General features: G+C 41.4%; 1 protein-coding gene across 1 annotated transcript; it reads right to left on the bottom strand.

Moving 5' to 3' along the window:
• Positions 1 to 1755: 1755 nt before the first annotated feature.
• VSTM2A (V-set and transmembrane domain containing 2A) lies at positions 1756 to 23751 on the bottom strand. The gene is made up of 5 exons (XM_068550155.1): positions 23676 to 23751; positions 21711 to 21877; positions 20579 to 20629; positions 17443 to 17779; positions 1756 to 1844 (listed from the first exon to the last, which is right to left on the bottom strand). The coding sequence occupies exons 1-5, from the start codon at positions 23749 to 23751 to the stop codon at positions 1756 to 1758; spliced, it is 720 nt and encodes a 239-aa protein (XP_068406256.1).
• Positions 23752 to 24540: the final 789 nt, after the last annotated feature.

The following is a 24540-nucleotide window of genomic DNA, read 5'->3' as shown; positions in this document are numbered from 1 at the left end:
AAAATATTTAGCATGAAACATTATTTCTCAGAAGATAATGTCAAGGATATTATGAAAATATCACATTGCTTATAATTGAATTGCAGAAAATCAATGCATTTACCTTTGAAAAGCAGAGGTATTCATTGCCTTCAAGCTTCAGTCTAGGACCTTAGGCTTGGTGCTGACGGTCCTATAGAGATGAACTTCTGGTTTGTTATGAAAGAAAATGGAAGAATCTCTCTGGAAGGAAAACTTAGGTCATTTCCATCTCAACCGTATCTACTCCGTAGTGTATATGGAACACATTGCTAGTCCTGTCTACCATTCTTTGCCAGAGTAGAAAACAGGTTCTAAATAAAATAGTCTGAATTATCATAAAGCCAAAAATAAGAATGGAATATTTAAAGTTATAATTCACTTAACTAGTGAAAACTGAACACATTATTTTCTTTAGTCGGGGATCTGCAGTCATCTTTTGCATATTATATTTAGCCAACAACCAAATTTTAATTTTTAATTAGGAGACATTAAAATATAATTAGCAGCAAATAACAGAATGACAAAGCTACAAAAATTCATAAAGGTCAAAGGAAGCAGCATTTTTTAGCCACAGCAAGAAGTGTTCTTCCATGAATTTAGGGATTCACGATGACCACTTCACCTACCCCATATTCACTTCCAAGGCAAATTTTCTAGACACGACACTGCTTTTTGACAATAATGATGATGATAATACAGGAATGGCTGTCGAAACCAGAGAGCTTACATTCTTCAGAGTCAAAAGATCCTCAAACCTCAATAAACACCACATATGAAGGAACATAGCAAATTTCAACACAGCATACACACAGCAAAATTAATTCATTTATCAGAGACCGATACGATTTTGAATACACGTTTTCCAGAAGGAAGCAGAAGGCAACAGAAACCACCTGCAACTGTCAAACCTGTGGAAGTGAAACAATGCATTACAAAATCCCCACAATATAGGAATAAGTGAAAAACATATGTTTTAACCAAAAAAAAGTTGGTTGATGACCAAACATATAGATACTTATTTGTATATATTTATATAGAGAATGATAAAAATCAGCTTGCATGGGGCTCATAGTCTATCTACTTTGAAGTTATATCACACATACTATAAGCAATTTACAGAATTTATCATTTGCATATACAAGAATTGCAAAATGAATTAAAATGCACTGAAATATAGAACACTCAAAATGTTTTTATATAAACCTCCCAGGATTGACAGGGATTGGCCATAATCAGCACTTGCCATATTGAACAAGCACTACCATGAAGAAAAAGGAGAAAAACCCAAGAAAAGGGGAAAAATGCAAAAAAAAAATTCTCTTTTATTATTTCTTATCTAAAACAATGTTTTCATTGTTGACTCGCAGGGTTGAAAATTTTGTTCTTGCCCCCAGACAGGAGTTTTGTTTGATGATAGTTTATGTTCTGTAGCCTTTTGATCTCTGCTTACTTCCTGCAGATAATGGGTCTTTTAGTAGGAAATCAGTGGTATCTGTAGTAAATATTCACTATACCGATGACGGTCAGGCCAACCCCTGAGCAGTCAGTGAGATGATGCTTTGAGCAGCCGAAAGAAAAGGAAAAAAAATAGATCTTGCTATTAGAAAATGTTCTATCACTTCACGCTAATTCTCTTGAAATAAAAGATCAATGATTTGCCCAAGAAAATGTTATGAACAAAGTGAGATAGCCTCTTCGTTTGTTTCCGAAAGCAGGTGCTCCTTGTGTAGGTAATTAGAGTACAGTGGGTGCAGAGTGGTGCTTGGAGTTTAGGGTCAACTTTGCTGTCCGCTCCGTAGATTTTACAGGCGATTTGCTCTTTGCTTTAAGAAGAGAAAGTGATATTGGAAAAAAGTCAGCACTTTAGACTAAAGCAAAGCACCCTTCACAAAGCCACAGACAAGAAGCAGGACAGAAAGTCCATGGCTTGTAGCTATCCTCGCACCTGCGGAAGAAGTTATAAGATATTCGCTCATCTCGAAGATTTCCAATGCTCCTTATTAGGCTGTTTTAAACACATACATATATATACTTAATTAGCTCGCCAGCTTGGCTCTGGTGCCCATGAATGTCTTGGCATGCACTGCAAATAACAACACATACAAAGTATTTCAGTCCCGGGAAGTGGTCTCGTTTGCTTTGTCTGTTTTCAAGCCATGCCATCCCACAGTTGGGAACGCTTAGAGGAACAAATGCAGATACTTTTCCCTCAAGTAATTCTTTGAGGATCATTCCCTATAGTCATTTGGTTGTTCCTATACGGGTGTCTAAAACACATCCCCTGTTTTACCACTGCAAGCGTAAAACCACAGGAGATAAAACCCAAACCGAGAGCAGTAGCCTTCTCAAGGGCCTGGAGAATGGGTTCTGGAGTGGGTGCGTTGGGGTATCTGCTTTTAGGGGAAGATCTTTCTCAACTTTTTATCCTTAAAATCTGAAGAGAAGTTAGCGCTATCAAGAATTGGAAATTTTTGAAAGCGCTCTGAGACTCCATAAGGGAGAGAATGAAATTGTCTTTTTGCATTTTTCTTCACATATTTTATCCAGTAAGCTACAAATGATGTATTTAATACCTTTATTAGTGAGAAAACAAAAATGGGATGGACCTCAAAGCATTTCTTTTCTTTCTTCTTCTTTTTTTTTTTTTTTTTAATTTAAGAAAGGTTAAAAAGGTTTGAAGGGGGTGAGGGTAGGAAAATTCAATCTTTTGAATATTTCAGCTAAATCATGCTCAAGTCCACATCGGCAATGATAGAAATTGTGGTGAAAACACATGCTCTCAAAAAATCTCTGTAGAGTAAATATTTGGGTTTCTAAAGGGGCCGTTTAGCAGACTCATATTTCTGTTTTCAGTTAGGTTACTTTAGTGTCACCATCGATTTGCCATCGTTCAGGAGGTGAGTCATGTATTTAACACAGAAACCTAATGACCGAGGACCCAGAGGTTAGTGGTGGGTCTCCGGAGAGTGTTGCTTCACTCAAGCTGGGTGACAAGGTTCAAATTGCAAAAGTAAAGGTACAGCCCACATGCGGCTCTAAGTACAAGGATCATGCAAGGAAAACATATAAAATCTATGTAGAACCACTAGCATCAGAGCTTTCCAAAATTAAATATATGCCCTTGTTATCTTTTGAAGAGAGACTCTTTGACAGGGATTCAGTCAATTAAAAAAAGAAAGAAAGAAAGAAAATGATTACATGGCTCCTTAAATTGATAACAGCACTTGACACAAAGTATGTCTGATGTTGAATAAAGGTTTAAAAAATGCTAAAAACAATAAAACCAAGGAAAATGATTTGCTCTTCAAAAACAATATTTTGTGAAATAATGGTTTCCTCTTCAGCATGAACATTGCAGATGGGCTCCAACTTGCTGAAACTGAATTATGCAGCTCATTTCTTGACTAATCAACCCTTCACAGGAGATGCCCATCATTCCTGTGAGATTCGAAGGGAACAGCTACGTCATTCTAACCCAACATTTCCTATCACACTGTGTCCAGTATGTGCAAGTTAAAACAAAATTTACATGAGCAGTATAACTGGAAAAAACCCAATTATATACTGTAAAGAGTATGTTAAAGTTAAAAATTTGAATAGCCATCAGATATGCAATAAACCATTGCAACACACCACTTTTTTTTTCCAGATTGTAATCATTCATCCACTCTAGGCACCTGCATTTCCTAGCATATTTTTCATTAAATGAAATTCATTTCTGTCAAGCCAAATATATATTTTTTTCCTGCACAGTAAATTCTAAAGCAAATCTGTTTTGTCATCAAATCACTGATTGTTTTGCTCTTCTTTCTAGGCTTTATTTATGTCTGGAATGAAGGGGTATGTGCTCCTTTATCTTTGTAATCCCAAAGACTTTGACAGTGAAATCTGAGAATCTAAAATGCTGTAATTTATCCTGTGTAATTTTAACAAATAATCATCGTGGTCAATTTCATTCAGATATACACTATTCTGAATATAATATTACTATTTATCAAACATGTTATGGTCTATTCTAGAGAAAATTAAGCAAATGTTTTTTGTAAAATGCAAACTTTGGCCATGAGTCATACTCTCGTCTCATTTTTACAAATAGAAACATTTTACTGTTTTGAAATAATGAGATTCAGGATTGCAATCAGGAGCCCTGAGTTCCAATTTCCTCTGCAGCCACTCACTTCTGAAATCCCAAATAAGGTATTTATTTCTTTGATGTTTTCTAAAATGAGCATAATAATTGTTTGCATATTATTGTTTTATATATATGTTTTCATGAGTATGCCAGACATTGTGTTTCGTTATCTGTTTTGCTTTATTTGGTTTCCTTTTGCTCTATGCCCAAGCCAAGCAGGATAACCTGTTATCCCCTAAGACGATCATGCATTTAAGCAACTCTTGCCCTCAAATAGCTGCGTTCTGTTGTGTCTGTTCCCACCAACTAGTTGTAAGCTCTCTCTCCTCTGAACTTCCTCTGTATTCTGGTTTTCCCTCTCTTGTGGCCTTAACATGGCTCACATTGACTTGTAATTCATTATATTCATATCTTACCTCACTGATTACACTATAAGCTCATTAAAGGCAAGGATGAAATTTTAGCAATTTTTTTATTATTCTCAAAGTTTAAAACAATGCCTTGAGTTTTTAAACTTTTGTCCCTAACACGAAACACCCTGTGAAGGAGAAAGGGAAATGCTATTATCTAAATTATGGGAAGAAAATGTGCAGATAACATGCCTCGATGAAGAGTAGCCTAATAGAACCTAGAGATTTCTCTCTGACTCAGAGTGTGATTTCATGATGTCCTGTGACTTCAACTTAATAATGATGCCTTTCATTTGTTTTTATGCTTAAAGGTTTCCTCGGTGCTCTCTCAGGTGTAATTTCTCATGCCTTTGTAAGGTAGGGGGAGGGAGGATTTGCTCCGTTTTGCAAATGGAAAAGTCTAGGAAGTCTTCTTAGAAGTTTAATGAGTACAGACACTTAGCTTCCATTTTTCAGCCCTTTTTATACTTCATGCGATAGCGCATCACATCGCCCTCACTGGGATGTGGACATCAGGCATGGCCCAAGACAGTGTCTGTGACAAATGAGTTTGGCCAAGGAGAAACAGGAAAAAAAAAAAAAAAGCCTCAAATATTGTATCTTCAGTATGTATAATTATTATTTCAGAGAATAACAGAAAATTCCATCTATTTCTTAAAAGAAAAACAAACAAAACAAAATAAGAACGAATCGCAACAACACAGAGTCGAGACCTTGGCATCCTCAGCGATCAGGTAGAGAAGGAGCAGTTTATCACCGTATCCTCAGAGTCACTGCCATCCGCCTGCCTCGTTTAACTCAGCACAGCCCTCCAGCCGGGAAAGCCTGCCTGGCCCTCATCTGTCTTGCCTGATGGAAGAACTTGGCTCCTCTTTGCACCTTCCATCTACATTGCCATGTCTTTCCCGCATCTACAGCCATGAGGCTGGAAGACACTGGGCATACTGAACAAAGCTGCACCCTCTTCTCCTTCACATCAATCTGCAAGATGGCTACAGTGGATTGGGTACCTGCTATGTCAGGGAATGTGCATACATGTTACATGCATACACTGTCTTAGCTCATCCTCTCATCAGCCCAGTATAGTAAACATACAGGTCAGGAAAATGTAACTCAGCAGCATGGAATAACTCACCCTAGGTTACACGGTTAATAGGTAGTAAAGCAAAGGTACAGAAATGAAGAAAGAGCAATGCAGTCAGATCGACTCAGAGTCTGGATGTGCTTCTTTCTGAAACTCCCTGAGGCAAGCAACCTTGCCTCACTGTCTCCACACCTGTTAGATCAAGATGTGAAGCTATTATTGAAGTGTACATTTATCTTTTCAGCGAAAATGCACTGGCTATAACACACTTTAGAGAAAAATTAGAAAACTTCTTTTCCCCAAGTCTGAACTGACAAATATTGGATATGAAAACACTATCAGCTTCTTTGTTTTCCTAAACGTTAATAAGTAAAGTTTGTTTTGCCAAATGTCTGATGATATAATATTTTGAACTTTTCATATTGTAGTCTTTTAGATCTTGAAGGTTCCTCCAAATTCATTTAAATATTTGAATGAGAAGTGGTTCCACCACTGTTCTTGCATGCCCTCTTCTTTCTATGAACTTCTCTTTTCTAAACTTTTGATTCAAATTTTAGTCTGAGGCCAGGAAAGGTTAAGTTGATGTTCAAAGTGCAACCATTAGTGACGGGAGAGAAAGACAACCAGCGCTCTTGGCCACCAGCAAAGATACGGGATATGGGTATTTAATTCAAAGAAGTAAGTAGAACGTTAAGACAACTAACTAGACAATTTATCCCATCTATATCTTGCCAGCTCTTCAAATATCCTCTTTCTCTTGGCTGGGATTATTTTGTGATGGGTTAATTTCCCCCGTGAGCACAACTCTTGGTTTCGACATGGGGAAGAGTCGTAACTCAGGGCACCTGTCTACAGATTTAAGTACGATTCTCATAGGTTTTTCTCTTTTCTTGTTTGGGTATCAGGTAGGGTCAAAAGGAGCAAGAAAAGAGAAAGAACACAATTTCTGTCCTGCTGTGGCTCCCTGGTCTGACTCCAGCATCTTTATTTTGTAAAAGTGAATATTCGTGATGCTTATCATATGAACAAACCTAAAAATGGAGAGTTTCCAATAATAAAAGAAGCAACACTCAAATAATTGTTCTGCCTGTGAAGAGGCTAAGCTTATAAAGAATGGAGTGTCCGTTACAGCTCTAGGGATGGACAGGCCTTTGACTTACCTCTCTTTCATTACAGATGCCAGCTTTAAGATATGAAAAGAACTGTGTGAGAAAATCTGAGCTAGCTTTGAATGCAATTTTTATTCAGGTTTGCACATACTAAATCATGACTTAAGGGGAAAGGTCAAATAATAGGATGATTTTATTCTATAATTTTTTGAAAAGAATATCTTTGTATTAGATTCTTATGGGTCCAAGGCCGATTTCTTCCAGAAACCCATTTTTTAGAAGAAATAGGCTTCATTTTGACCTAATACATAAATCGCCTATTTTACTTTGCCCAGGCATGTCGGCAGCAGCTGTTTAAATTTCCTTTCCTGCTTTCCTTTAGTCAGCAAATTTACATGTCTATTCAGTTCCGAGGCCTCTTACTGCAGCTGAGGGAGCCAAGTGCAGCTGTCCACATACACAGGGTCTAGGTGACAAGGTGCATGGGTGATACCCCATTCACCACAGAATGTTCTAGACTTTCTTGCTTACAGCTAATCCCTGCAGGCTCTCAGGGTTCCTACCTTCCACAGTGACTCAAGAATGGGCAAAAAAATGCTGCTGCTTCCTGCCTGCTAAGGCCACAGTGCATCCTCGAAACAGCACATTTTCACTGTAATTGACTCATTCAAGTAGGAACTGATCTTGGTGCTGACAGGGTGATGATTAGGACAGCAGCAGCTAATATTTCTTTACCTCTGACCATGGTCCCGGGAGACCGCTATATGATCGTTTTGCTGACTAAGGAAGTGAAACCGAGAGGGATTATATAACACACTAAGTTTGCTCGGTGAGTACACGGCGGCCGCTGAGACTCAGAACCACTTCTGTCTGGCGCCACGAACTGATTCGCATCATAATCTCAGCTGGAGAGCCTTCATTCCTGAAAACGCTAAATTTTCTCCATTCTGCCTATTAGAAATATATGGAAATATGAGTGGTTTTGCCGAAATGGGAGAACAATATAAATTCATGGAAACACAAAAAGTTTTCCAAGAATTAAGTTTAATGCTACATATATTTAATCACTGCTTTAACGCATAAATAAGAATGATTCACTAATGGCACTCCACTTACGGGTGTATAAAAAAACGCTGCTAAAGTGCTTGAAACTATTTACTCACAGTTTAAATATGCCTTCTGTGGGTATGTTTTCACCATTAAGGATCAAACTCTTTATTCATAATGGGAAGGTAGATATTCATCCACACCTTGTTGGAATGATCACAAATCCACATTAGGGATTGCACACATGTGTAGCCTTGTTGCACTGACACTGTTGTTGAAGTATCGAGTTTGTCTGAGGGCTTAAAGAAGCACATTCAACTCAAGAATAACTATGAGGACAAGTGGTGCCAATGCGGGATGGCTTTGCTGAGGGCCTGTGACCCAGAGCACTTAGTGGGGACAGTGTCCTAAGGAAGCTGATAAGAGGTGCTCCTAGTTTTTACAATTTGCTTTAATTCAAGCACTGACAGTGTAACCTATATTTCTATGCAGATAGGATTCTGAATTCATGAAGAAATGCTCTCTCAGGCTTTTTCGAAGCCGTCATATGAAATCAAACATAATAATCATTTATAAATCTCCCAGTGTATTGATTTATAAATGATGGTGCAGTCATCATCTGCCAACGACCGCACCACTGCTCACCACTTTGATCTCCCTCCAAACTGGGGGCTCAGTGAGTCACACAATGGAGAGGGAAATGATTGCATGACATTTTGTTTATGAACGTTATTATGTGCTTGATTTATTTTATCAATATATTTACCAAGCTCACACCCATTACGTTTAGAAAAACAAAAAGAATAACTTGATGGTCAGATTCTCCACCCAGCGCCCAGGAAATAAGATATAACGTTCTTAATTTCCATGCTGCTAGCAATTTCTCAGGACATCACTTTCATAGTAGTGCTTTCAATTTTCATATGCACACGTGTACATGCATGTATGTATATTTTTGTCATGAGCTTCACAATCACACAACACCTTGATTTTACTTTGCCTTTCTTTGTTTATTTGTTGAATATATTTTGTTTGTTAGTTTGTTTTCTCTCTCAGGAGCTGTCTGTCATTGGCCTATTTTTAAATTTGGGAAATTTAAAATAATATTATTTTTTTCTTATAACAAAAGTAATAAATTATCAATGTACAGATGTTATCAATACAAACACAATAATCAAATAATTAAAAATAGTAAGATATCTTGACTTTTGATGGACATTTTCATATATTTCTTGTCATTTTTATATGCACAAACCTGAGATCGATTTAAAATTTAGTATTCTTTATTTTTTCACTTTAAAGTTTTGTATCCTATATTTTTTCACATTATATTATATATTCTTTATTTTTTCACTTTAAAGTTTTGTATCCTATATTTTTTGTATCCTATATTTTTTCACATTATATTATATATTGGTTGTTTTCTAATTTCATTAAACATTTTGGAAAACATGATTCTAGAAGGTGCTTAATACTCATTGTATGGTTTTGTCACGTTCACTGTGACACTTCCCTACTACTCTTGGCCCTTTGAGTATTTCCGGCTGTGGGCAGACCTCTGTGATACGCATCCCTGTTCTTGGGTCTGGGTCTGCCTCTCTGCTGAGCTCCTTGGAATTTCCTCCCAGGAGTATCATCTCAGGGACAACCTCAAGTCCTGTGACTTATCTTTCCTGCCCGTTTTCCTCCAGAAGGGAAGTACCATTCACCTTGCAAGTAATGATACAGCAGAATGCCTGAGTCACTGTAAGCTTGACACAGGTTGATTTTTAAATTCTTTGCCAAGATTATACTTGTCAAACTTTTTTAAATGACTAGGGATTTGACTGGGACTGCAGTAAGTCTACAAATACTTTTGAAAAACCTGACGTATTTATAATGGTGAGCTTGTTCATCCAAAAACACCATATTTACTCATTTATTCAAACCTAAACTCTTAACAAAGTGTTCTAATGGTTTTCATCTTTATACTACTTATTTGCTACTGCCTTAAAAAATAAGATATTTCATACCTTTTTCTTGTTGCTACTATTGAGGATTATATATTATGCCACAAATATTTTCTGTTTGGTTATTGCTGTCATATGGAGAATTGATTTAATTTTATCTTTACTTTGATTTTATCAATATTATTTGATCACATCTGATATCTCTAAGTCATCTGGAGTGGATCATATAATCACTGCATCTGTAAAATGGACATTTTCCCTTCTTTTCCTGAATATTAGACACAAATATTTCCTTGTCTGTTATATCACTTATTGGTTACACTTCATTTAATCAAACAAATGTTTTAAATTATTTTTAGTAAAATGTTATTTTCACTTGTATATTTTGTAACTTTAAATCTTCAAAGTCTCAGACCTCTGATTTCATGCTCATCTTCCTATGTCGAATACTTCTTTTCTGGTCAGCTCTTTAATTAATCGACGTTCATTTGGATGTGTATCGTAAGTTGTAATAATATGTTTCTATTTGTTATTTATTAATTGAATAAATCCTCCCTTAGTTATTACATTTTTAATTCATCAGATATTATTTCATCTTACCAATTTTAGAGCTTCCACACTTCTTATTTTCATTCATCTCTATTCATATTTCTGTTCCTTTATGGCCCTCTTAACTCATGGTTATTTGATAATATACTTTAATATCTGGTAGGTAAAGGGGAAGAGAACTAATAAGGGCCAAGCTCACTCACGTGCCAGGTTTACTCTGCTGGACATTTAAAATACATCATGTCACTTAATGCTAACACGACCCTCGGGGCACATGTGTCACTTTCTCAGTTTTACATATAAAGACTCTGAGGCTCAAAGAGATTCTGTGTGCAGCTCGCTCAACAAACGAGCTGGTAGAGAGTGAATCTAGGAGTCAGATCTGTATCTATCTACTACCACAAACTATGCCGTTCTTTGTAAAAGGTTCTAAATGCATTTTGTTTTTCTCTCTTTTTAAAGCTTTTAATAATATTCTCACGTGTTTATATTCTCACATGTTTATATCTTCAGTTATATTATCTATAACTATTTTGTGATTTAAGAAATTCCAAGGGTCTTTTTGGAAAGCTTGAATTTAATTACGGTAGCAGCCAGTGTGTATAACTTCAGCTTCCTAAGACCCATTCTTTATTCAGGTCACACAGTTCAGAGTCCTAAAAATCCTTTGGAATTTTTTTTATTTTTTACCAAGAAAGTTAACCATCTAGTTACAGCCTTAGGCAAGACAGCTGGTGGCTAGTATGGTATGTAGTTATGTTATGTAGGGGACAGTTTATCATCAATTAACATCATTGTGACAGAAGGAAAAAAGGAAGCTCTGAAATTATGAACAATAAAACGTAAGTCAGGAATGAAGACCCAGTCTCCTTTCTTTAACTCAGTCACCTACACACAGCCAACCAGGAAAATATTCGCCACAGTAGAGCCAGGCGGTGGGGACCATTTACTCTCATCATTTCATTGCTGCTGCTAATAATAATAGTATATAAGCACATGCAATAATAGTCGTACTAATAGAGCAACTAGTTGTCACTTATCGAGAGTTGATCAGTGTCATGCTCTCTATGTATGTAATTTCATTTAATCCTCAAAACTCTGTGAGAATCATACTACAGTTTCCATTTAACGAATGAGGACTTGGAAGTACACGCAGCTCTGTGTGATGGCCGTGAGGTGTGAACAGTCTCTCTCCTTAACCATTGTCCCCACCCCCTCTACTGGTGAGAGGCCCCTGAAGGTCAAAGGAGCATCTTCCAGTGGATTTCTGCTCCTTGGCAGCTGAAATGAATGCACCTGTGTCAGCCTATAGGTGGCAGCAGTGTTCCTTGGGAGAAGGAGCCTTTGCCTTTCTTTTCTCTTGGAGGACTCTTGGTATGTTCACCAACAGAGTGAGGTCTTTCCAGCAACTTCTCAACCCGTTGGTCATCTACCCAGAAAACTGCTCCTCTGGAAGCTTCCTGAAATCTCAAGGATCACGAAGTCATTCGAGACAAGACCTTAAAACATTGGCAAATTCTGCTTCAAGGCTCCTCCGTCACGGAGCTCCTAGTAATCACAAACGAACCTGAAGGAACCCTAAGGTGGCCGGCCACGCATTGAAAAACCCCTCTGGCACACAGCGGAGCCTTGGTTTTACAGACCCAGCCAGTTACTGAATTTCAATGAGTTAAATACAGCTTGCAGGAGAATTTAGCAAGTATAGACTCCTAATCTACATAATTCCGGTTCAAACATAGCTCTAGCAGATTCCTTAGCCTGTATTATCCAAAGCGTTGCCTCAAATCTATTTTTCACCTTATTCATAGATGCTTGATTTACATAGCAGCCATTTAACTGATAGAATTACAATGATCAAATTAATTTAGCCTGTGTAAACAGCCAAGTTGGATCATTTAAACCAAAATCAACACTGAGGTCTGGATTATACAAGTGGCTCTCCACCTGGATGCCGTGCACCATTTCCTCACGTTTTAAATCAGGAAAATAATTTCCTGCAAGACACTCAGCCCCTTATCTCCCTCCCCTCACCAGCTCTGAAATCTGCTGTAAGATCTTTCTTGCTAACTTTGGCCACTTTTGGAAAGCTGCCATGTTTGTCAGCCAGCCACAGAGGAGCTTCCGGAGCCCTTGGCTTCTAGCGGCTGTAGCAGCAGCTGCCTCTGAATGCTCAGGTTCACATCATGTTGAAAACACAATCATCATATTTCTGAGTTCAGAGAGTCAGTATTCCTGCTGAGCGACTACACGTGGAAACATAACTACACCTTAACCATGGCCAATTTTCTTATGAGTGCCAGCTGTTGATCACAGGAGTGAAGAAAAGTTTCACAAAAGTCCATCACATTACTGGAAAAAATAATAGCAAAGGGCCAGTTTCTAGAAGTGTATTTTGTAGCATCACACACAGGCACACACATCTCATAGTAAATAATAAAAAATTTTTTTCTCTCAGCCATAAGAACTCATTAGAGATAATGATTCTCATAATTTACTGCACATAAAAATGCATATTTCTGCTTCTAGACTCAGAAATTTGTCCTGGGATATGAATTTTTAACAAGCTCTCTGGTAAGTCTGGCACAGGACATCTGCACTTCGAGAAACACTGTTTAGGAGTCTTGATCATTTTTGCAAGAGTGGCAATATTATCTATTTATGCAAATATAATTATAAGAAAAAGAAGATAAAAGCAGAGACATACTGGCCCTCTCTCTTTTCCTTTTCTTGCCACACGTGAGCTCCACGTGTTCTAGGCACTTAAGAGGAATGCAAAAGGAAGTGGTGATCTTTGCAGCCAAGAGCTTATCTTTAGGGCGATCACCTACCCTGTTTTGCCTGAGGGTCAGGCTTCCCAGAAAGTGGGACTTCCAGCATTAAAAGGAGAAAAGCCCCAGGGAAAAATTACTATAAGACCCAAGGAGGGCTTCAAAGTAAGTGTAAACAAACTGCTGTGGGGACCTGAATGAGGAAACAGGCAATTCCAAGACAATAGGAGGAAGAACATTTCTTTCTGGATGAGAAAGCTAAGATAGTAAATTTGATTCTGAATATTTGAGTTTAGGGGCCTGACCTGAATATTTATTGCTGTAAAACAAGCCACCCTGAAACCTAGTGCCTTAAAACAACAATTTATTATTATCTCTCAGGAGTCTGGGGTGGGGCAGTCAGCTGGGGCTGAAGTCAAAGGCTGGCTTCAGTCAGCAACGTGTCTCCTTCCCATCTCACTGTCACGGTGGTCACAGGCCAGCCCAGGCTCGGGGTTGGGGGGAACAAGAGGCGCCACGCGTCAATGGCTGGTGTCAACAACATGCAGGGGCTCTGCTCTGCACTGCACTGTGCTCGTGGGACAGACATGGGGAGCACGACGGGGACAGCGGGGTGCTCTCGTCCGGCTCTCCAGAGGGAAATCAGCATCGGAATATCAACTGATAAGTTTTCTAAGGAAACGTCAGCGGTCGAAACCACAGAAATGGATGAGATCAGGGCGTTGAGAACGGGAAAAGAACTACACTTAAGAGAGGAATTTAGGAGGAGAAGCCCACAAAGAGAGGGGGACACTAACGGCCAACAAGCAGGGGCCAGAGGGGAGTTTAGGAGACCAGCGACTGGAAAGCTTCCCCCCGCCCCCCAGGACTCAGGGACACGGGAAGGGGAGACGGGAGGTCCAGGGGTGCGGAGGGAGGGCGGAGGTGTGACCTTCGGGGGGCGGGGCTGGGCTGTAGTCACAGTTTTGTTGGCCTGTTGGCCGGGGTTGGGGGAGGGAACCCATAGAAGGGAACGTAGATGGGGGGAACAAGGGAAGGGAAGTGGGGTGGTGGTGAATGGAGGGGATGTTTGGCTTCTGTAAGGAGTAGATGTTCTCCATGAGACAGGAAGAAACAAGTAGAGAACGGTGTAGTTTATTGAGGTATTTGGGGATCTGTTCTCTGTGCAGGTGGAACTAAACCACTTCATGGTAGGATCAGGAATTGTTACCCTCAGAGCACCTACAGGACACTCTTCAGTGTCGGTTATGGGTACAGACAAAGAGCTGGAGAAAAGAAACAACGAAGGGATGGCAAAAGCCAAGTTCGACCTGTTTGCTTTATCATTTTTCTTCATTGTTTTGGTTCTAATTGTGGATTATCAACTGGAGGTAGAATTAAAAGAATTTAAAAAGAGATATCATAAAGATACAGCCCAATGGGATAGTCACATGCTCACTAGCTTTTGGAAAAATATCTGGGAAAAGTAGCTATATTGAATGATAGTTAAATCTTTTCTTTATCTTGTGATATGTAGATGGTAATAGACTATTTTTCCGTCTTTTTTTCATGTAAATTTCTGCTTTAGGAAAACTGGGTAATTCTAGGACAATCTGAACATCATATATGTGTATACCTACAGAGTTATTTTCAGCTAATACTTTTCCTTCATAGAGACACAGAAATTCTCTGACAGAAAAAAGTATGAATTAAGGGTTGCGTATTCAATCTAAATAGTCCAATCAACTAAGTCAAAAACTATGATGAAACGAAAAGGCTGACAGACCAGCCTTTGGTAACAGGTTGTATTACAGTGTCATATATACCACGGCTGACACATGCCTCCCTGTATGACGTGAAAATAACAAAAGGCTAGTATAGCTTTTGGTCTGTAAAGGCAAGATTTTAATTTTTGTGTCTTCATCATGTCTTGCCTTTAACAGAATAAGAAGAGAAAGATGCATGGTTAATGGAATTTACAAATACTTTGTTTTCTCACAAATGAAAATAGAAAAAAATATAAACCCTTTGAAGAATGGAAGTATGTCTTCCATTTTTGTGTCATTGTGCCTGGCATATAAGCTCTTGAAAGGATGGAGGGTGAATAAATGAGGGAATAAATGAAGCGTGGGTATTGAAATCAGCTTTATTTGAATATAACCTGAAAAATTATAAAGTGAAATTATAAATCAGGACGTGGGTGTTACAGGAAATATAATATTACATAAATATCCATCCCAATTATGGTATTTTATGCAATAATTGTGCAAGCACAGAAACTTACACATGAATAAAATGGGTGGATGAGCCGCCCTAGCTTCTGCACTAGAAGCTAGAAAATGTTAAATGTATATAAAATATTTTCCAGTATTCACCGGTAGAAAAAAATAGAAGTGAAAAATGTTGATGTATTTCCGATTAATCTTTGCTACAGCAGATAATGTTTAGTGGAAATGACTTTGAATGGATATGGGCTTCCATGAGTCAGCACCCCCTGTCTCCTTTCACTCTTCCTCTAGGACAAGCAATGAGTGAGGCTGGTGATGGGGTGGAAAATGAGCAGTGATTTTTACTTGAAAATTGTTAGAAGATGTGTAGAGTCTACCACTTAGCGCCAGTCACAATACTAAGAAAGAGACTAAAGTAAAATAGATCTTCTTAGAGTAGGTTATTCAATCCAAAACGTAAAGAGTTTAGAAATAGAACATTTCATTCTACGCTTAGAATCCTTCACTTGGGATAGGTAATCTGTCTGTCTGATTCCACAGAATGGATTTATGATTTCTGGCTTGGAATAGTCTATGTAGGCTAATAATTTCAATTCCGTGATTTGGAGTCCTCACCAATTAGGTTGTAAACTGTCGGCTGAGGGTACTCTGTCATTTTGCATATAGTGTCTAGCTTCTTCTTTTGATGGTATGAAAGGGAGGAGGGCAACGTCTCCAAAGATATAAAATCTTTATCAAATAATGGCTACAAAAATTATATTAACCATTAGGTGTGTGTGTGTGTGTATATATATATATGGGTGTGTATATATATATATATATATATATATATATATATGTGTGTGTGAATATATATACACACATATTCTAGCTACGGTTTTTTTCTTTACTTTGGGATATAAAAGAGATGATAAAGAGGAAAATAAGGCAAAGTCACACAAATTTGGCTTCAGAGAGGCTAAGCTGTCTAGTCATCAGACTGACATAAGTTGCCATGACCAAGGCAAGCCGGGAGAGCTGCTCACCTACATTTAAAGGCAGGACAAACTCACAGAGACCCTGAGTTAAGCTCAGGACAAATCATCTCCATTAGCACATGAAGCCTAAGGAGGAACCTAGGGCGGCACACGTTATTTTAAGTGTTGTTTACAAATAAGGATTTAAAGATATATATACATATACATATTTCTGCATATAAATGTAAATATATAAAGATTTAAATATATATTTATATATATATATAAATGTCATCCTGATAAAATGATGCGATTTTTTAAATGTAATGGCTAAAAAGAATTTGAATGGTAGCAATAGAATTTTCTATTATCAACAGTAGTATCAATAATTCTTCAAAGATAAACTATAAAGGGAAAAACTTAAAAACGAGAAATTAAAGATTTTATGCTCCCTTCATCCTATCATATTACGTCAAGTGTGTGAGCGAAATACAGAACAGTCTGGGGTGGTGTAAGGTACTGCCTATCCCAAGGTTAAAACTTCAACGAGTTTCCATTGGCTGAATGAGCGCATAAATTAATGCTATTCAGAGCAGCTTTAACTTGCACAGCTGACTTAGGAAACGTGTGACTAAGCTTGACTAAGCTTCTAAATTGGCATCGGAGCCACACTGATAGGAGCTGCCTTATCTCTGCACCACTTTCTGCCTTTCACCCCCACCCCCCTCATTTCCTCCCATTATCATCATCACTTTCATCACAAGCAGCTGAAGTTTCTCCTTCAAAATCAGAAGCCCTTGGAGACTGGTCCTGCTTAAGGCTATGGGTCCCTGAAAATGTGGTATGTCTCTTTCATTTACATGTTGGTTAAGTGAAAGTCTCTTAATTTGGGCCATTATCGATACATAAATCTGTAGAGAAAATAAACATGCATTTATAATGCAACCAAACATTACATGATTTATGGTGCTTATAATGTGGAAACACAGAAGGAAAAGAAGTCCAGCTCTCAGATCCCCTGGACATGAGGCACTGCCATCGACTAATGGGCAATTCACATCCTCTGGGAAGGCCAGCCTCCCTGGCTCTCATAGCTCATCCTCATTTCAACTGAACTAGGTCTCCAATTTTGAAACCGTCACACATAAATCTGTCTACTCTGACCATCTTCCTGTGGAGGGTTTGTGAGGGGTAAAATGGGTTTCCATACCTGATTGTGGACTTTGTTTGGGGATTTTGGCTACCGCTTGAGGGCTGGAAGTGGAGAGCACTCGCTGGCTGGCCGAGCCGTGTGTGCTGCCGGGAGCGGCCGCCGAGACGTTCCTGCGAGGCTTCGCATCCTGCAGCCACATGGGCGAGGCCTCGAAGGCCTGCATCCTCCGAGCATGGCTGTTGGCGTTGACTTTTAGGTAGGCCTGGGCTTTGTGCTCCTGAAGCTCTCCGTAATTGGCGTCGGTCACCCTGCATTCATATACGCCTTCATCCTTTTTCCTCACTTTGGAAATCTGAAGCTTGTGAGAGATGTCATTGCCTTGGACTTTCACTGTCTGAAAAATTCCAAGTAAAAAAATAAAGTGCTACATCAAGAGACTGCGTTCCAGTACCTTGTCCCGAGCTTGCTAACGCTGGAAAATTAAAGGGTCTCATTGGCCTCACAGCCATAGGCTGAAAGCGTTTTATTTTCTCAGCAGCCAAATCGGAAGATCTTATTTATCCTATTCTACTAACACCTGGATTCACAAGATCATGGAGATATTAGCTCAATCCAGCTGGGTCAAATTCCATTAGCCACGTGGTTCCCATTTCCCAGGCTGTGGGACCAGCTCTGCCATGTTCCCATCATGGGACTGGCCTCTGCCTGGTGAGCTCAGCTGAATGAAGCACGCCCTAATGAGGCCGAGTGCGTAGTTTACACAGCCTCTCTCACTTCTTCACTGCTGGCGACCGCTCTTGAGAGATCACAAAGACATGCTGTTGGTCACGACTGAGTTTAAGTGAGAATGTGCTTTTATCTCCACTTTGGGATGATTACTAAAGGGGCTGACAAAATAGACTTGGACAGTAATGTGTTTTCCTCAAATTGTTGGTGCAGTCTGACCTATAGTCATGGGGTGGCATGATTTAGGGAGCAGATTAATGTCACCTGAAATCCTATGGCTCCGAGTACATACCCCCTGCTACCATAGGGTCTGTGTGCTACTGGAACTTGAGATGCCATCAGTTAAACACTGCTTTGATTTTCAAAATAGAAATTGACTCTCGTTTCTACCAATAATTTATATGCCAGATTAACAGCAAGATTATATATAAGGTTATGTATAATATATAAAATTCTATAATATGTAATAGATACATATATCTATAAGCATCTTTATCAGAACAACTAGATTTGATATACATCATATACAATCCATGATTGACAGAATGATGGACTTCATAAGACATTCAAGGTTTAAGGATTTGGATAATCTCAAAAGATAAGAAAAGAAGTGAGGGAGGCATAAAGTTATTTCTCTACTGGCCCTCACACTTTCAAATAGCCATAAGTAATTAAGAAAATTTGGGAAGTGTCCATCTGGCTTTTACATATAGAGTTGTATATACAAATAGTTTCCAACATCTGAACCATAAGTATGCATTTATGTGTATGAAAAATTACATATGAATATTACTAATACTGTAAAAATAAAGGGAATCGATAGTTTCAAATATATTTTCAGCTGGGTCTCCTGATTAAGGTTGGGGTAGTCAGAGTGCTTATATTATTATTACCCCACTTTACAGTATAGTAAACTGAGGCTTAGGGGGTTTGGGTCAGTGATTTTCAACACCGACTGCCCACTAGAATCATCTGAGGAGGTTTAGAAAATGCTCTCATTTGGATTAATGCAGAAACACTGTGTGCATCTCTGGGGGGGGGGGGGGGGGCAAAGCTCATATCAGTATTTTGTGAAAGCTCTCCTGAGAATTCAAATTAACTGCTGGTTTAGGACATATGTTCAAGGTCACACAGCGGATAAACTGGGAACACACTGCTTTCTACCTCAGTTTGTGTCTAGAACTCCTTCCAGTTTACTAGAGTATATGAACTCTGGGCATAGATAATACTGTTAGCAGTTGTGTGCATGGCTACGCATCTGATTGCATGCTTCCCTAGCTCAAGATGTATGAGGCTACTCCACCACTGGTCTTTGGAGGGCTGGGGTATGGGTGAAGGATGAAAGATGAATAGGAAATAAACAATCTACCTAATTGTATGTGTATATGAAAAATGAAATATTTAAGAAAAACATCGTTAATAATGGATCTTACCAATAAAGCTTTTCTAGCACTGTCAGAAGGCAACAGTTTCTGTGATATAAGAATAACTGAATTGAAAGATTCTAAAAAGTCCATGAGTTTATGAACAGAAACTGGAGTTTCTGGCTTGCATCTTATTTTTGTTTGATATTTTCTTCCATGTTGAGATGATACATTTAGATTAGAGAATCTGATTTTATTAGTACAATACATTTTTACACTTTTAGTTGTAATAGCCTCAGAATAAATTTCTTTTTAAAATGTGGGTCATTGGATCTTTAGATTCTTTAGACATATGTTATCTCTAGTAATGGTAACTTGCTTACTAATTATCAACAAGCTGAGCAGTTGTACAGTATGATTCCAGATGGCTTCATCTGAGGTGTAGTAAAAAAAAAAGATTTTTTTCTAATTTCACTCACAATCATGAAAAGTAATAACCAGTAGAGTAGAAATACAACTCTGTATTATCAACAGGTTAACCTCCTCCAATAATGTTTTTATATTTATATTGGCTTTTGGTTTTATATTTACATTTATATGATTTTGAGCATTGGCATTAGAAATACGTTGCATGCATTATGAATGACGTTGAAGTTGAGATGTTTTCATTACAACTTCAACACTCTGTTGGATGCTCTAATTTTTTTCAGCCTGGGAAGATTTTCGTACCGTTAGTGTTTTACTTGCTATTGAAGGATAATTACCGGTATAATTTTGAACGGATATTATTAGCATCGCAGCCCTTCAACAGTTACGTTAACTGTTAATAAGAGCAAGAATAAAGTCTCACACACTTCTCTGGGTGGCAAAATGACTCCCTAGTAATTGTTCAAATATCTACGTCATTAAGATAAATAATTTTATTGTATGAACTCTGCTTCAGTGTGTATGTATCCAGTGAGGCAAGACACGACACAGCGGGCTCTCGTCCTGCGTATGCAAGTTGCCTGTTTCAGGGGCAGTAAGTTAATAGGCTTTTGAAAACCTGAAATTCCCTAACTGGTGCCCGCGGGCCCGAGGGCAGCCGTCGCGGTGACACTCACGCTGATCTTGGTCCCGTCGCCGTCCGGGTCCCGGTATGGCAGCAGCTCCGCCTGCGGGGGGGTGGGGAGGACGGGGGATGGAAACGGACGCTTAGACGGGCCCCGGCCTGAGCCCTCGGCCGTGCAAACCTAGCGGGGGGGGGGGGCGCTGCCCCGCGCCGCCCGGGGGCCGGGCTCGGGGACTCGGGAGCGGGGATTAGGGGCTCCGGAGGGTGGGGACTGGGGGGCGGGGCTCGGGGAGCGGGAGAATTAGGGACTCCGGAGACTGGGGATTCCGGGGGCGGGGGGTGGACCGCGGAGGCTGGGATTCCGGAGGGTGGGGAATCGGGGGCACCCGGGAACTCGGGGGGCTGCGTTCGGGTCGGGCCCCCGGGGCGCGCCAGTCTGCGGGACGGGACGCTGCGTCGTCCCCGGCCCGCGTCCCCTTCCTGCGGTCCCTTCTACAGGCTTCCTCTCGCCCCCGCACGGCCGCCGCCTCTTCTGCAGAACTGTGTGCACCTCCGTTCAGACCCTGCTTTCCCCGCCCCTCCGCTCCCGCTCTGTTCCCCACCCCTCCCCGCCCCCTCTCCACTTGGGTCGCCTCGGGTCCCTCCGTCAGTCCCCATCCCCTTCCCCCCTGTCACCCTTTCCTCCCTCTCTCTCCGTCCTCCGTCTCCCCCCACCTCCCTCTCTCCCCCTCCACTTCCCCTCCCCCCCTCTCTCCCCCCTCTCCCCCCCTCCCCCCTCTGATTATGGCGGAGGTGAGAGAAACCGACGGGGGTGGAGGGCGGGGGTGATGGAAACACCGACATAATTCCTGTCCTCACACCACCGTCCCGAAGGGGACACTGAGTGTCCGGGGATGTATCAACACGGCAGTGCCATCACGGACAGCTCACAATGACCCGTACGAAAAGGAGGAGGTTACTCCCAATCTTTAACCGGGAAAGACTGGACAACATGCCTTCCCTTGGTTTTAACGTGGTGTCGCCAGGGCACGCGGCTCACCCCCTGGCATCCCTGGGCGTCCTCCTTGCCAAGAGAGCCAGGGGGCGCCCCATGAGCGCCCGGGCATCATTTTGGGCCCGACCCCGACACTCAGAGGTCTAAGTCAGTGGGTGGGACGGACGCGAAGGCGACGGGACTCCGCTACCTGTGCCCCGGCCACTTCGGCCCCGGGGTCCAGGTCCTCCGGCCCCCGCAGGAACCACCACTGGATCTCCAGGTACACCGAGGCGGAGCCGCTCTGGAAAGCGCAGGACATCTCCACATTCTGCCCCTCGGTTGCAGTCACGTTCCGCGGAAACTCGGTAAATTTTGCTGCAAAACAGAAACGCACCCTTTTGGAATATACACACCACTCTTGACAGCGTCTCTTGAGAGCTCACTACATTTTCCTTCGACTTAAAAATAAATAAATAAAAACCGCAACAAAAACCCCTCTGTGACATCCCAGAGGCTCCCCAACCCCCTTTCCTTTGCCTCTTTCTTGTCTTATTTTTGGTATCGTGCCTAAATCATTTTGTTTTTGATCAAGTCCAGATAATGGAAAGGTTAACAAGCTTGCCAGTAACTCCCCTCTGTTAGCCAAGATGCCCACAGTTAGATACAAATACCTTTTGTCAGACTGCAGTATTCCCCAAAAGTTACTGAGGGTTTCAGTGAAGTATATTTTACACAAATCTGTCAACCTGATACAAGAGCAGAGCCTCCTGCCTCCAAGTTTCTAAACAATCTATGACTAACTGGACGTTTCACGTTTATAGAGAAGGGATCATGATTATCTGTCAAAATTTACATTCCTGATATATCATGACACTGATTAGCAATTGTGATTCAAAGGCTACAGCAGTGAAACAAGTTGCACACTTTCTAAGCTGTGGATATTTCTTTCCAAATTAACCTTCATATTTGTTCCCATCAAGCAACTGTATTGTAAACTGTCATACATCGTGGGATGTAAGAATCACACACCTGGGCTTGGTTCAGATTAAAGACTTTTCTTAAGTCGCTAGAGACATTTTTCCCCAGCCTTTTCATTACCAATCTTGACACTGCTAGTTTGCAAGATTCATGGCGTCATGGTGAAACTCACAAAAATATGTTTCCTCTCTCCCAAAGGCACTTCTCCAACATGGAATGCTTTGGATGGTTGTTCTTATCTTGTCTAAGAAATATTTTGCAAAGAGCTGATGATTCCCTAAAAGTCTTGGAGAGATCTGTGGCTGAAGGAAGTGCACGGCTACAATGCGAACTCACGGGGAGGAGGGCTGAGGGGGCTGCAGGGCCGATTCAGGGTGGATGCACTTTGCCCCCACTTTTCAATGCCAGGCACCATCAGTGTCTCTTTCCAAAAATTTTTTTTTATAAAACCCCAACATGATCTCTATTGAAATTGAACTGTATTTATACTCAGAGGAAATGGGAGACGTTAAGAAGACATTCTGATCTGAAAAGGACTCTTCCGTTCAAGCTGGAAGGAAGAGTGTGGCATTTGTTTGCAGAAGCGATGCAGTCCTCTGACAGCAGAGGTGTGATTTGTTCATGGTGCTGAAAGGACCACTGCAGCCTGCGAAGTCCTAACAACTGGATTTAGCAGGCCACTGCTGCTGCTGCTTGTAATGCAAGCCGTGCCTTTTTATGGGTCCTCAGGGGAGTCTGTCCTTTGATAAACACACAGGCAAACGAAGTCACACGGACCCAGAAAAAGGAAACTCGAAGCTCATACTGCCTACTTCGAGGAGGAGAGCTGGCCATGGACGGTCCCCAATCCCCAGCCCTGTTTGCGATGATTATGTATGCACGAGTGGTCACCCTGTGCGTGCACACAGATACAAGGGACACACACACACACACACACACACACACTTATAACCCTGTGTTTGTGCTCACCGAGGAACCCACCTCGTTGTCGGGCACCAACTAGATCTGCTCTCAAATCTAGCAGGGCTACTATTAAATAAACTTTAAAGAAAAATGCCAAACAGAACACTATTCCTCTGTTACTTGCTGAGAACCTCACCACATCTGCCTGGCCATTCTCTGAACACAGAGAAGACACACAAACACACACTCACGGCGCAAGCAAATGTATATGTGCCAGTGAGCACAGACTTACCTTGAGAAGAAAGCCCTTGCTGTACATATAAAACAGAAAAGAAAACAAATCCAACATACGCCAAAAAGATCCCCATCGTTCCAAAAAAAAAAAAAAAAAAAGAAAAAAGGGGGTGGGGGTCGTCACATCCGTGTAGCCAACAGCCAAAGAGCCCTAAAAGAAAGGAATGCCACTGTCTCGCGGGCTCGGTCTCAGCGCCCGGGGCGCGGCGCCGCGAACATGCTGCTGCTCGCCGGCGCGGACTGGCTCTGGGGACCCGGAGCGCGGAGCGGGGAGCCGGCGGCGCGGTGGCGGGCTGGGCGCCGGGCTGGGCTCCGGCGGGCTGCGCGCGCACACCCGGATCGCGGCGCGGGGCAGTGCCTGGCCGCTCGGCCGCCCGCCTTCCGCTTCCCGCGGCGGGTCCGGCGTCAGCCCGCGGCGTGGGGCGCGTGGCGCGGGGACGGGCGAGGGGCGGGGGCCTCGCGGGCTCGCGCCGGCTCCCGTCTCCGCGCTGCGGCGCCTTTAACTCCGTGCGCGCCGGGCCGCGCTCCGTCTACGCTCGCCTTCCGGAGAGCGGCGGCATCGTTCCTTCGCAAAGTGCTTCTTCCCCGTCGACTGAGCCTCTGTCGCCCCGGCGGAGGCTCGGCGGGCGGACCGCGGTGCGGGGCTCCTGGGGACTGGGGGGTGGGAGGGGGAGGTTGGGGCTTTGCTGAAGACGGGACGGATGGGACGGGGCGAAAGACACTGCTCTGGGGCGATGAAAACAGCCATTGGAGGGAAATGTCTGTTAACCAGTTATTAACTGCTAACTAGAATGAGCGCAGGCTATTATTTCACACGAATTTATTGCCGAGCAGCCTCTAGTGGAAGAGAAGCAGCTCATGCA

The sequence above is a fragment of the Eschrichtius robustus genome, chromosome 8, assembly GCF_028021215.1.
Source record: "Eschrichtius robustus isolate mEscRob2 chromosome 8, mEscRob2.pri, whole genome shotgun sequence".
In the NCBI taxonomy this organism is placed as follows: domain Eukaryota; kingdom Metazoa; phylum Chordata; class Mammalia; order Artiodactyla; family Eschrichtiidae; genus Eschrichtius; species Eschrichtius robustus.
Note: the sequence above shows the minus strand (reverse complement) of the source record. Positions and strands in the feature narration are given on the sequence as shown.